The 12,448-nt window shown below is 53.3% G+C and overlaps 1 protein-coding gene across 1 annotated transcript in view; it reads left to right on the top strand.

Moving 5' to 3' along the window:
• CTCFL (CCCTC-binding factor (zinc finger protein)-like) overlaps positions 1–12,448 on the top strand; it is a 92,007-nt gene that overhangs the window by 74,630 nt on the left and 4,929 nt on the right. Inside the window, exon 15 of the mRNA XM_006896915.1 lies at positions 1,325–1,522. Within this exon, the coding sequence (XP_006896977.1) occupies positions 1,325–1,522 (198 nt within the window). The remainder of the gene's footprint in view (positions 1–1,324; positions 1,523–12,448) is intronic.

Raw genomic sequence — 12,448 nt, 5'->3', positions numbered from 1 at the left:
GGGAGGCAGGTGCAAACTTGAGCCCAGACAGGGCCCACCCCCCTGGACCTCAGTCTTCTGAGATCTCAATGAGAAAATGGGTATGGAAGGGGGGACAGTGGTCACCCCAGGACGAGCTGTCAGTGCCAGGTTCCACGGAAGGTCCGTCTTTGACACCTCATCCATGCCTCAAGGTGGAAAGCCCCGACCAGGTCCTGAGCCCGTTCAGCTCAGGGGCACCCACCATCTAAGACTCAGTCAGACTGAACCAGTCACAGACAGCCCATCTCCAAGGAGACAGACAGATGTGCCTTCAGGACAGGCTGACAAGAACAAGCTTTCTGTACAAGTGACCTTGAAGCTCCGTTCAGGTGACCTCGGGCCACTGAGAGGACAAGGGGTCAGTCCTGGGGGAAAAGGGAGAGTGACAGACACTTTAAGTAGAGGAGTCCAGGGATGTGGTAGCTAAGCAACTGGCTACTACTCCCTAGGTCAGTGGTTCAAACCTGTCAACTGCTTCAAAGGACAGAGATGTGGCTGTTCACTCTAAGAGTGACCACCTTTCAAACCCAGTGGGCAGGTCTGCACCATCTACAGGCCGCTAGGGGTCAGGACAGGTCTGAGCTGTCTACAGGCCTCTGGGAGTCAGGACAGGTCTGAGCTGTCTATAGGCCTCTGGGGGTCAGGGACAGGTCTACACTATCTACAGGCCTCTGGGGGTCAGGGATGGGTCTACACTGTCTACAGGTCACTGGGAATCAGTTGAATAAATAAATGACACTGGGTTTGGGGTTTTCCCTGCCACAGGGAAGGAGAGGACAAGGCCTCATCCTCATTAAGCTGGGGGTCCAGTGGGGCCACAGAAATAAGGTACAGTGATTGGACTTCTTGTGTTCTAGCTGGAAGATTCGGCCTGTGCAGTGGCCCTGAGGCAGGGGACATGTCCTACCAGGAGGCCAGTGTGACCAGAGCAGAGTGATTGATGGGAAGATGGAGTTGGTGACAGAGGTCGAGAGCAGGGTCATGGGGTTACAGGGGGTCTAAACTACACACTCTCCTTCATGATCAGCTGTCCACTCTGTGTGCTGTCCTGAGTTTGTTTTCTCATCTATTACTCTGGCATCTAGTGGGGTGACCCTCCCCTACCACCTGCTGTCCCACCTGCTCCACCCGTGAGAGTGACCAAACCACTGTCCCCAGTTGTGCAGCATTTCATCTGCTGGTGGCCTGGCCAGGGGCTCCGGGCACTCTCCAGAGCTCAGAGAGGAGGGAACAGCCAAGTGCCCGTCCCACCTAATCTTCCCACCTGCACACCTGGCCCCACGCCCACCTCTGCCCACATCAGGAACGGACAACGAGGAAAGCAAACAGCAGCTTCACGCAGCCGCCATGGCCTCCCGCCAGCACCAGGGCACCGGCGCCAGCTCCTGGGCAGAGACAGCTGAACAAAGAGGGGCAGGGCCTCTCAGCTGGGAACCCGCCTCTGGACACAGAGCCCGGGAACAGGCCCGGGAACCTCGGCGGCGGGAGGACTCCCATCCCAGTGAGAGACTTGTCCTTGACACACACCAGGGCTCTGTGACCTGGGATGAGCGTCTCCACCTCTGGACCTCAGTCGACCCATCTGTAGAATGGAAATGCCGCAACAGCAGGGACTTACCAAGGAGTTTGCTGGGCGCCGGGCTGTGTTAAGGACAGTGCCCAGAAGAAAGTGTGTTGTATAAGGTCACAGCGTCCAAAAGAAAAAGCTGTGCTTGTCGATGGTTCGTAAATACAACGCCACCGAGAAGTCTGCAGACAGAGCAGAGCTGCCGCGTGTGATCACCAAGGTGGCTCCCAAAAACTCCATGAACTTGGAGAAACGATGAGTTTACAGTTGTTCCGGTCTTTGACTCATAGGGTCACTATGAGTCATCTACGACTCGAGGGCACTTAACAGCAACAACAAGAAAAGAATAAACTCACACACCATTCTACTCTGACACACACGGGGAGCTGCCATGAGGAGAGAGCTTGGCAGCAGTGGGGTCACTGCCTTTATAAAGAGGACTAGCGGGGAGCGCCCATGCTCAGACACTCGCCCAGCTCTCAAGCACCTCAGTGAGTGACCTGGGAGGGAGAGCTGAGCTTCCCTCACCTCCACATACCCACCTGAGAAATGGGACCCTCATCCCAACACAGAACCCATGCAGGGAGGAGGCGTGAGGCCGTGTCCAGCATCTTGCCATGACAGAGCACCGTCAACGATGTCCAGACTGGCCCTCAGCTCCTCTCTGTTGTAAAAGCTGTAGTTATTCATTCTTCAGTTGTGACTTGAGTGAAAGTTTCCGAGGTCTCCTTTTCAATCATGTATTCACATTTAGTCATATTAATTACGATACTCAGAATATCTCATCATCCATCCTCTCCACGTTGTGAAAGACCCTGTGCCCATCTGAATAAGCGTTCATTCTCTTTATTGATTGCTCCCTCTTCTTCTCCCCTCTTCTGCTCCGTGGTAACCGTGTTGTTGAGAACACACGCGGCAGAATGGACCCGTCCGGCGCTTCCTCCGTGTCCGCCCAGTGACATTGGCCACGTTCTCGGGATTGCACAACCGCTCTCACTTGGCTGTTGTGAGCTGTTCTTTCCCCGTCGATGTAAACGCACGTTGAATCTTCCAAGTGGCAGTTGTCACTTTGATCTGGGATCAGGTTGCTGTTATTACATGGAATCGACCCATCGCTGGCCCTCCAGCGGGTATTTGGAGGCACCGGACAAGACTGCTCAATTTTCTCCATCACAGCAGCTGGTGGACTCGAACCACCTGTCTTTGGTGTTTCCAGAGCAGTCCCTTACCCACTAGACCACCAGAGCTCCCATATAAACAGGTGTGAGAGAGTACATGCCCCCGGCAGACATTCCTTACAAGTTAACGGAAACTGCTGCTTGGGTTTTTGTTGTTTTTTTTTCCTTCTTTTTTTTTTTTTTTTGCTGCTTGGTTTTAAGAAGCCTTCAAGGGTATTTGGTTTCAGGTTTAAAGATGATCACAGTGCCCTGGCTGCAGGGGGCCACCCACCCCACTATTTTAAGTAGTGCCACCACCAGCGTTTGTCTCCTGAGGAAGATTTCCACGGGTATTTCAGGGGCTCTGGTGACCTCGTGGTAAAGAGCTGTGCTGCCAACCCAAAGCCACTTGGTCTGAAACCACAGCTGCTCTGTGGGAGAAGGAGGGGCAGTCTCCTCCTGTGCGACTTGCTGCCTCTGGAGACCCATTGGAAGGGCTTCCCCAGACAGAACCCAACAACCTAAAGCTGAAATGCTGCTTCAGAGGGCTTGTTGTGGTTGTTATGTGCCATCAAGTCAACCACGACTCACAGTGACCCTGTGAACAATCGCTCTGAACTCTGCACTATGCTGAGGCAATCTTGTCTCTGATACATCTACTCCTATTACCCCAGTTACTGTATCAATCCATCTCATCAGGGGTTTCCCCTCCTGTGCTGTCCCTCCACCCTTCCAAGCACGAGGTCCTTCTGCAAAGACTGGTCCCTCCTGGCCACGTGCCCAAAGTATGTCAGACGGAGCTTCCTTGCCTCTAAGAGGCAGCCTTCTTCACCCTCTCCAGAAAGTTTTTTTACTGTGCTGATTTCAGAGTGTAAATCTGTGTCTGCTGACTGCAAACTGGATGTGTGTATTTCTCACCATGTCTGCCTGCACTGGGTTTGACAATTATTTCTCTCTTTTAATCACTGTAGCTCCTCCTCATTTACTTTGGGCATGTGGCCAGGAGAGATCGGTCCTTGGAGAAGGACATCATGCTCAGAAGGGTGGACAGACAGCGCAGGAGAGGAAGACCCCGGATGAGATGGATTGATACGATAACTGGGGCGATGGGGGTCGGTGTGTAAGAATTAGTGAGACTGGCTCAGGACAGGGAAGGGTTCAGAGAGGCTGTACATAGGGTCGCTATGCATCGCAGGCGACTCTACCAATAACATTCTCTGACAGGTTTGGAAGCAGGAGTGGCATCCACTTCCTAAACAACAAGCCTCCAGAAACTCTATGAACTTTGATAAGTGTCGATAGTTGTAGAGGGGCTTCAGGCCTTTTGTTTGTAGGGTCACTATGAGTTGTGCTCTACTCCAAGGCAATCAACAACAACAACAAGTGAGACTAGTGTTGAATATTTTGGAAGAACATTCTTCTACATTGTACATCACTCTTTGTTGGTTTGCTGTGCTGAGGTAATCTGGGTTTGCTGTGATATTGAACCATGTACCATTGGGGTGTCAAATGCCATAATGACTTCCCAATGTGGACAGTGTTTGGTGGAGCTCCCAGTTGTAAAACAGGTTTGGAAGCAGGAGTGGCATCCACTTCCTAAACAACATGCCTCCAGAAACTCTATGTACTTTGATAGTTGTAGAGGGGCTTCAGGCCTTTTGTTCTTAGGGTCGCTATGAGTTGTACTTGACTTGAAGGCAGTCAACAACAACACCACAATCAGTGTATGAAGGAGTTTTCCTCCACACCTTTTTACACTCCCTACCAAGCTGTGCACACACCCATATGTCCCACATCCATATGTCCCCACATCCTCCCACACCATATGTCCCCACACCCATATGTCCCACACTATATGTGCCCAGCTGTGTGTCTCCTTCACGATACATGGCCGTGGTCACCTCCTGGTGCCCATCCTCCATCGTCGGTTAGCACCTCAGGGACAGTACCATAGGTGAGCCAGCAGGCAGGTCCACATTGGAGCAGCTTCTGAGCAGAATGGAAGTGTGAAGGCTGGGACGTCAGTGAAAGTCCCCAGCCGGCCCGTCTGCCCTCAGCATCCTCAGAGCTTGCTGGCTGAGGTGACTCCAGGACAGAGTCGCTGGAACCCAACAAACTCCAAGGTCCCAGGGCTGGCGGCAAAGGAGGACCACAAGGACTGGGTCACCTTTGTGACAGGTGAGCCTGGGGAAGCGTCAGTGTCGGGAGAAGGAAAGTCAAAGCCAGGGTCGATTCTGCTCCCAGTGACCCGTTAGGACAGTGCAGAACTGCCCCCAGGGTTCCCAAGGCCATTGTCTCTACAGAGCGGGCTGCCAGGTATTTTCCCTCAGAGCAGCTGACAGGTTCAAACCGCTGACCTTTTTGTTAGCAGACGGCTGTTTATCCACTGTGCCACCAGGGCTGTGTTTATGGAGGGCCCACAAACGTAGACTCAGTAAATGAGCACATGAAGGGAGGGGGGGGTCCCAGCGTCCACACAGGGGCTGTGGAGGAGGGGCAGGTGGGGGACCACAGTTTTGCCCAAGGCCTCTGGGCATCCCTGAGTCATCCTGTGCCCGCAGACCCTCTGCCCTCAGGGTTCTTAGGAAACATAAACTTCCTTCCTGGCCGGAAACGGCACAGACCCTGCCACACCCCAGCTCAGAAGGTGACACCAGCTCAGAAGGTGACGCCCTGAGAGGCCCCACCACCAGAGTCTAAATATAGACGGCTGCATGTGAGGGGGAGGAAGTGGCTGCCTGATTAAAGCCCTGGGGTTTGCTTCACCCCGATTAAGACACTAGTCCTCCAGGAAGCGGAAATGCAGTGAGGTGAATTCAGGCCCCGGGTCTTCAGGCAGGGTCACAGGGGAACGCGAAGGGACCAAGCAGGTGGCCTGGCCCCTGGCCACGGGGTGGTCAGTCCCCTGCCCGAGCCCTGGCTTGCCTGGCCTGCGATTTGAAAGGGAGTGGATGGACCATATTCAGCTCTCTGACAAGGCGCTGCGTGCAGGTCCACAGCCCGGCTCCCAGGGCCTTGTGTCCCCATCTGCAGAATGTGTTGATGGTAAGTGCATCTGCCCAAGGTGGTGTGAGGACGCGATGAGGCCCGTTCCGGGCACACACGGGCTCAACAACGTTCACTGTCATGGACAAGGGGGCCCTTGATCAGAAGTGACTGACAGCGTCAGGATGGGGACAGCAGAGCTTTAAGTCAATCCAGGCCCTTCTGGGTAACGCCCTGAATGAATCTGCCCTGCAGTCTTCCTGCCAGGATCAGAGCAGAGGTGGTGCCTGGGGGCCACGGCAAGGTGCCCAGCAGGTGGGCTTAGTCCCACCTCATCCTATGCTCCAGCAGTCCCCCACTGCGGTTCCTCCACGATGCCATTTGAAGATGGCACAAGAGCATAGGTCCACAGAAGGCCAGAGGAGACCACATCCACTACCACCAGAGTGGACGTCCATGTGCTGTTGAATGAGGCACCAAGTACTTCCTTCAACACCGCAAAGTGCCCGCCCCCGCCAACCAGTCCATTCCAACACAGTCACCCTCAGGACACAGGGCAGCAGTCCCGCAGGGTTCCCGAAGCGGTCATCTCTATGGAAGCAGACCGTCTCATCTGTCTCTACAGAGCGGCTGGTGGATTTGAACCATGGACCTTTTGGCTACCAGACATAGTGCTTTAACCAGTGCATTGACAGGGCTCCAAGCGTCTCAACTTTCAAAAAAGCACATCCGGCAAGACCACAAGCAGAAACAGAGAGTGTGCAGCGTCAGGATTAAAACCACGTCGACATCAGAGGTACAATAACTAATCATGATAAATGTCAAGACATCAGAGGGCTCGGCTTCTGCAAGAAGCACCAAAACGTCAGGGAGGTAAATGTGGTGACTGAACAAAGGCGGGCTTCTAATGCCACTGTCCTCTGTGTGTGAAGATGACAGCAATGACAAATGTCCAACATATTTACAAAATTATAATCCCAGACAGAAAGAGCAGCCTCTCACACCCGCTGGGTGTCGGGGGAGTGTTGGGGAAGAATTCGCCTATATGGTTAAAGTTATGGCTAAAAACAAAACCTACAACAAGAAGGGGGAAATCCTGCCATTCAAGTCATGGGAAAGCTTCCTCCTGGGGAATTTTAGTTCCAGGTAAAACAGTGGGAGGTGATTTCATATTCTCCAAACCTCTTTATCTTTCAATTTGAAAAAAAGTGGGTTTCAGAGCTTTAAAAACAAAATCTCTGCAAACAGCTGGATCAGAAACTTGGGTTCTTGCATCTCCATTCCCTGAGCAAGTGTCGAGGGACCTGAAGCCACAGCGTTTACTAAGCACCTACTGTGTGCCCGGCTCAGGGCTGGACACGCACAGTAGGGCCTGGAGCCTGGAGCCCAGCATGTGCACCATGGATTCTGACTCCATTCGACCCCGTGTGGGAGGGAGAGTGTCACTGCATGCCACAGGCACTGCGACGGCTGATCACCAAGTAAGTGATTACCAGGCCTTCTCTCCAAGGTGCTCGATGAAGCAGTCTTTCCGTTAGCAGCCAATCATATTACCCTTGTACCATCCAGGGATTTGAGGTACACTGTCGAAAAATGTGGAGCTCTGGTGGGGAGATGAGCCGTTAACTCAAAGGCTGCATCTTTCTGGCCGTTTGGGTCCGTCAGCAGCTTTGAGGCAGGAAGACGGGCATCTCTCTGTAAGGGATTCACGGACGTGGAAACTCGCTGGAGGGTCACCTCCGAGTTGGTTCCGAATGAACCACAAAGAGCTGAGCTCCAGCGAGGCCAGAAATGACACAGACCCTCCTCCACTTGGACTCAGCCGATGTCCACTCATCTTGTACCTTTCCGTTGTGATGCCGGTGAAAGTTCACAGAGCAAGCTGGTTTTCCATTCAAAAATTCATGTGCATTTTTATTATCTACATTGACTGTGACCCCACACCGTAACAGCATCCCCTCTTACCCCCTTCGTTTCCAGTTTCCCTTCATCCTTTTGGGAGGAATCCCTCTTCCTTTCTGACTCCTAGGCTTCATTCCTGGGCAGGCGCTGCCTTTTCTGGCTTGCAGGCTGACCGTTCTAAGGAGAGGAGGCCTCGCTGGTGTTTCTGTTCACATTAGACCTCCCTGGTGTTTGGCCACAAGTCTAACCAGAGGGTAAGTTCAGTCCCAGGCCCCAGGCAGGCGCAGGGAACACTCATTTTTATTTTATTTTATTTTAATTTTTTGTGTGTATACCATCAAATCAGATCTGACTGGTACAGGAGGAGATTGCCCCTCCTTCTCCAGCAGAGCATCTGGTGGATTCGAACAGCATACTTCTGGGATTGCAGTGCAGCTTATTGCCACTAGGCCACCAGGGCTCACCAGGGACACTCATTTTAAGAATGAGATTTCATTTACAGGTCAGGGGGTGTTTAGCACACTCCCAGGTGTGCACACCACAATCTCGTCCCAGAAGAGATTCTTCAGTTGGGTCCCCATCTCCCCCTTTTTCTACCTTCATGGCGCGCGCTCTCTCTCTCTCTCCTGTCCCCTTTCTGTCTCCACATCTCTCCCCCTCACTCTGGGAACCCTCTTTCTCACTCTCTCCACCTCTTTCTCTTTCTGTCTGTCTCTCCCTTCCTCTCCCTCTCTTTCTCTCACTATATATCACTCTCTTCTCTCTCATCTCTGTGTCCCCACCTCTGTTTCTGTTTGTGTCTTCGCCTCTGAGTCAGTCTCTCTCCCCTCTTGTTCCATGTCGCTCTGTGTCTTCCTCTCGAGAGCAGACAGGCGAAACCCCAGACAAACAAAGCAGCTGGCAGCTGTGCTCAGCTCCTCGGGAGACAGACAGGTGGGAGGGAGAGGCGGGGGGCCCACCTCAGGTGGGCAGTGAACAGTCAGGATGGGAAGCAGCCAGCGTGACATACTGGCCCAGGCATCCCAGGAGACCCCTCCTCAAAGGCCATCCCTGTCAGTCGAGGTGGTTCAGGTTTGTGGGCCTGGGTCCTGCTGAACCTCACAACTTAGCCAGCACCCCCACTTGGCCCAGGCCCCACTCAGTCAGCAGCAGGGACACCCCATCCCTGCCCTGGGAGGAGCCGGTAGAGGAGGCGCCCAGCACCCAGCACAGGTGTATTGATTTATGTTGTTACTTCCTCCAGAGACACTAATTGAGCACCAGCTGCATGCCAGGCGTCAAGCAGGACCCTGGTCTGGAGAGACGTGCAGCTGCCCCCACAGCCACCCATGGGAGAGGGCTCAGTTGAGATGGCCGTTACTCAGGCTCATGCACCATTGAGCGCCCACTGCATGCGGGAGATGGCCTGTGGTCACCAGTGTCTACAGTCAGAACGGCCTGGGCTCCAGTTCCAGCTCTGACTGTAGTAGCTGGGCCTCAGCTTCCTTGTCTGTGAAATGGGCTTCTGGGAGATGAGAGGAGAGGGTGGCTTACTTGCGGTCAGTGGTTGCCTCTGTGGCTGGTGGTTTGAACTGCCCAGGCCAGGACCAGGACATCCTTCCCAGAGAGGACACTGAGGCGGCTGGGGAGTGGAGAGTGGGGAGGCGGGGAGGGGGGGCATGCATAGCAACCAGTCCTGGCCTGTGTCCTCAAGTCACCGCTGGAAGGGCTGCCAAACAGCCCAGGGCGTCTCATTTGTTATGCAAATGAGCTGCCAGTGGCCTAGTGCCAGGACAAACGTCCCCAAACAGGCCCTGGGAGGGAGGGTGGGGGAGGGTGGCCCCCAAGCCAGCCCCAGGGACCATTCCTGGCAGACTAGGGTTCAGGGACTCCAGGCAGGCAGCCTCTGTCCTGTGGCAGAGGCCTGGGCTCGGGGCCACGGCCGGACAGCAAGATAAAAAAGGAAGCTTGGTCTTACCGGGACCAGAGCCCACGGGTCAGGGCCCCCTCCCCCAAGACTCTCCAATTAGGGCCAACAAGCCTCCTCTCCACCTTTCCCTGGCTTCTGGTCACCTGGTCCCCTCTGCCTGGGACACTTTTCCCTGCATGAGGGGTCAATGGGTCCTCAGGTCTGAGCCTCGTGAGGATACAGCAGGCAGAGGGGAGCGTGCCCAGCTCTGTGGGCCCTTTCTCCGGGGTGCTGGACCTCACTCATCCCACAGCTGTGTCTTCTTCAGAGACAATGCCCAAGATTACAGACTTCAGACAGCTCCCCCATTGGGTCTGCACCCCCTCATGCCCCTAGTGTCGGCGCTGGGCTGGGTGACGCATTGGGGATCTCATCTTCCACTTGAAATCCTCAACTTACTTAATGACCAGATCAATAGAGGCTGCTGTGACCCCATGAATACAAATGCCACCTCTCTCAGGGACAGAAAGGTGACTGCACACTGCTAGGGTGGGAAGCAGTGAGGGGCTATGGGATTCCCCCCACCCCCAGGGAGACCTGTCTGGGACAGCCCAGCCGGGGACAGACAGGGACAATGGGGCAGCAGGTGCAAACCTCAATGAGGTGGCAAATAGTCTCCAGGCAGGAAGCGAAGGCGGAAGTCACTCTGGTGATGGCCTCATAAAATCACAAACACAGTGGGGGACCGGGCATCACCCAGGAGGGGACGAGGGTGGGGTGGGTGAAGGGGAAGGGGGAGGGGGTGTCACCCAGGAGGAGACTAGGGGTGGGAAGATGGGCTCAGGAGGAAAGCTGCCTGGAGATGCTCAAGTCAGGCCCTGTGACCTCAGCATCGAGGAGCTGCTGGTGGCTTCAGTGATGTTGGAGAAGAGGACTGGATGGAGTAACGAAAGGACCAACCAATCTATGCTGGAAATAGTGCAGCCAGAGTGCTGCTTGTGAGAACAGACGACCCCATCTCTACTCCACAGCACCTGGTGGATTCAAACCTCTGATCAAGCTCTTACCCACAGAGGTACCAGGCCTCTCTCCTCATGGAAATCACAGCCAGGAAACAGGGCAGGGTATGTTCACTCTGCTCCACAGACTCACCGAGTGGATTTTCTCCCCGGATGCCACAACCAAAGTCCTCAGCTCCTCCCCTGGGCCCACCTGCCCACATCACCCATCAGGGCTGCTCTGAGGGCCTGGTCCTTCCCCAGGAGGGACGGGCAGCCTAGAATCTCTCCTCCAAAGTGCTGAGGCCAGCCAGGCCTAGGAGGGGACAGGGGCCACGGCCCAGCCCCCTTGCCCAGACAGCTGCAACAGAAAAGGGGCAGCTGTTCAGGGAGGAAGGAAGGGGGAGATCTGAGCTGAGGCCTGGTGACCTTTGAGCAGGGACAAAAGGCCAGAAGGAGCAGCTGCAGGGAGCTTGGGGAAAGTCCAGGCAAGGAGCTGGGACCGTGTCCCAGGACAATAGGGAGCCGCAGAAGACTTCTAGGGAAGACAGTTCTGAGCTGCTTTATTAAAGACAGGGCAGGTCACCAGACAGGGTGGCTGGAGCACAGCCAGCTTAGGCAGATCCCTCAGAGAACCCTCAGCAAGTGGATGGCCAGTAACGACTGCACCCGGAAGCCGGACGGTCAGCATTGTTGGTTCTGACCCCATAGCAAGGAGCTGAGGTGTTCACTGCAGGAGCCTGGTGGAGTAGTGGACTAAGCTGGGGACTGCTAATCAAAAGGTCAGTGGTTTGAACCCACCAAATGCTTCTCATGAGAAAACTGAGGCATTTGCTTTTGTAAAGATAATGGCCTTAAGTGGTTATTAGGCATTGCAGTAAATTGGTTCTATTAATCAAGGGTAACTGATGCTATAACACAAAAAAGCCTATGTACATATGAAAAATCGGTATGATTTGTAAGTCTTCATGTAAAGAAAATAAAACCAAGCAAAAAATTAATAAATTGGATGAAGGGAAAGGCAATATGCAATGAGTTGATTGTTGTCGTTAGGTGCAAATTGAATACAACTCATAGCGACCCTTGTGAACCAGCTGAATCCTGTTCTATCCTGCGCCATCCTCACACCTCCTGACACACTCCAGCCTATCACGGCAGCCACCACCCACCTGGTCGAGGGTCTTCCTCTCCTTTGCCGACCCTCCACCCTTCCCAGCATCATGTTCCCCTCCTGGGAATACGTCCAAAGTATGTGAGGCAAAGCTTCATCATTCTTGCCTCCAAAACGTGGTCTGGCTGGACCTTCTCCAAGATGATTAGACATTCCAAAGAATTAATTCTATTAATACGTGGTAATTAATGTTATAAGATGCATATGAATGATCCAATGAAACTATCATTATGCTATAAAACAAAGTATATATGATTGAAGTTGTAATCACAATGTTATAAAGTAAAATATAAATGAATGAAAAACAGGATTTATAAACTCTCAAATAAAAATATGCAATTCACTAAAATGAGGGGGAGGAGATGAGTTTTAAAAGCCTCATGGGGCCATTCTCCTCTGACCTTCGGGGTCGCGATGAGGCGGACTCGACTCAGACAGTGGGCTTTTGATAGTAATTTGAGTGAATACACACCGACGTGATACCAAGTTCCCAAACACCAAGAGTTCATTATTCCAGTGATTTTCATTTTCAAAGGTAAACAATCTAAAACCTGTCCAGAAAAAAAAAGAACGTTCTCCTGTATCCTCTTTCCACTCACGCCCACTCCCCTCCCTGTCTCACTTTTTCACACACATATAGAAGTTTAATGAGGAGCCGTGGTGACATAAAAGGTTATTGGACTAACTGCAAGGCTCGGAGCTCGAATCCAGCTGCCATCACTACGAGAGAGAGAGAGGGAGAGAAGAGAGAGAAGAGAG

This window comes from Elephantulus edwardii, unplaced genomic scaffold (genome assembly GCF_000299155.1).
Source record: "Elephantulus edwardii isolate Elephantulus edwardi_28Jun2011 unplaced genomic scaffold, EleEdw1.0 scaffold00193, whole genome shotgun sequence".
Classification (NCBI taxonomy): domain Eukaryota; kingdom Metazoa; phylum Chordata; class Mammalia; order Macroscelidea; family Macroscelididae; genus Elephantulus; species Elephantulus edwardii.
This window is presented reverse-complemented; position numbering and strand designations above follow the sequence as displayed.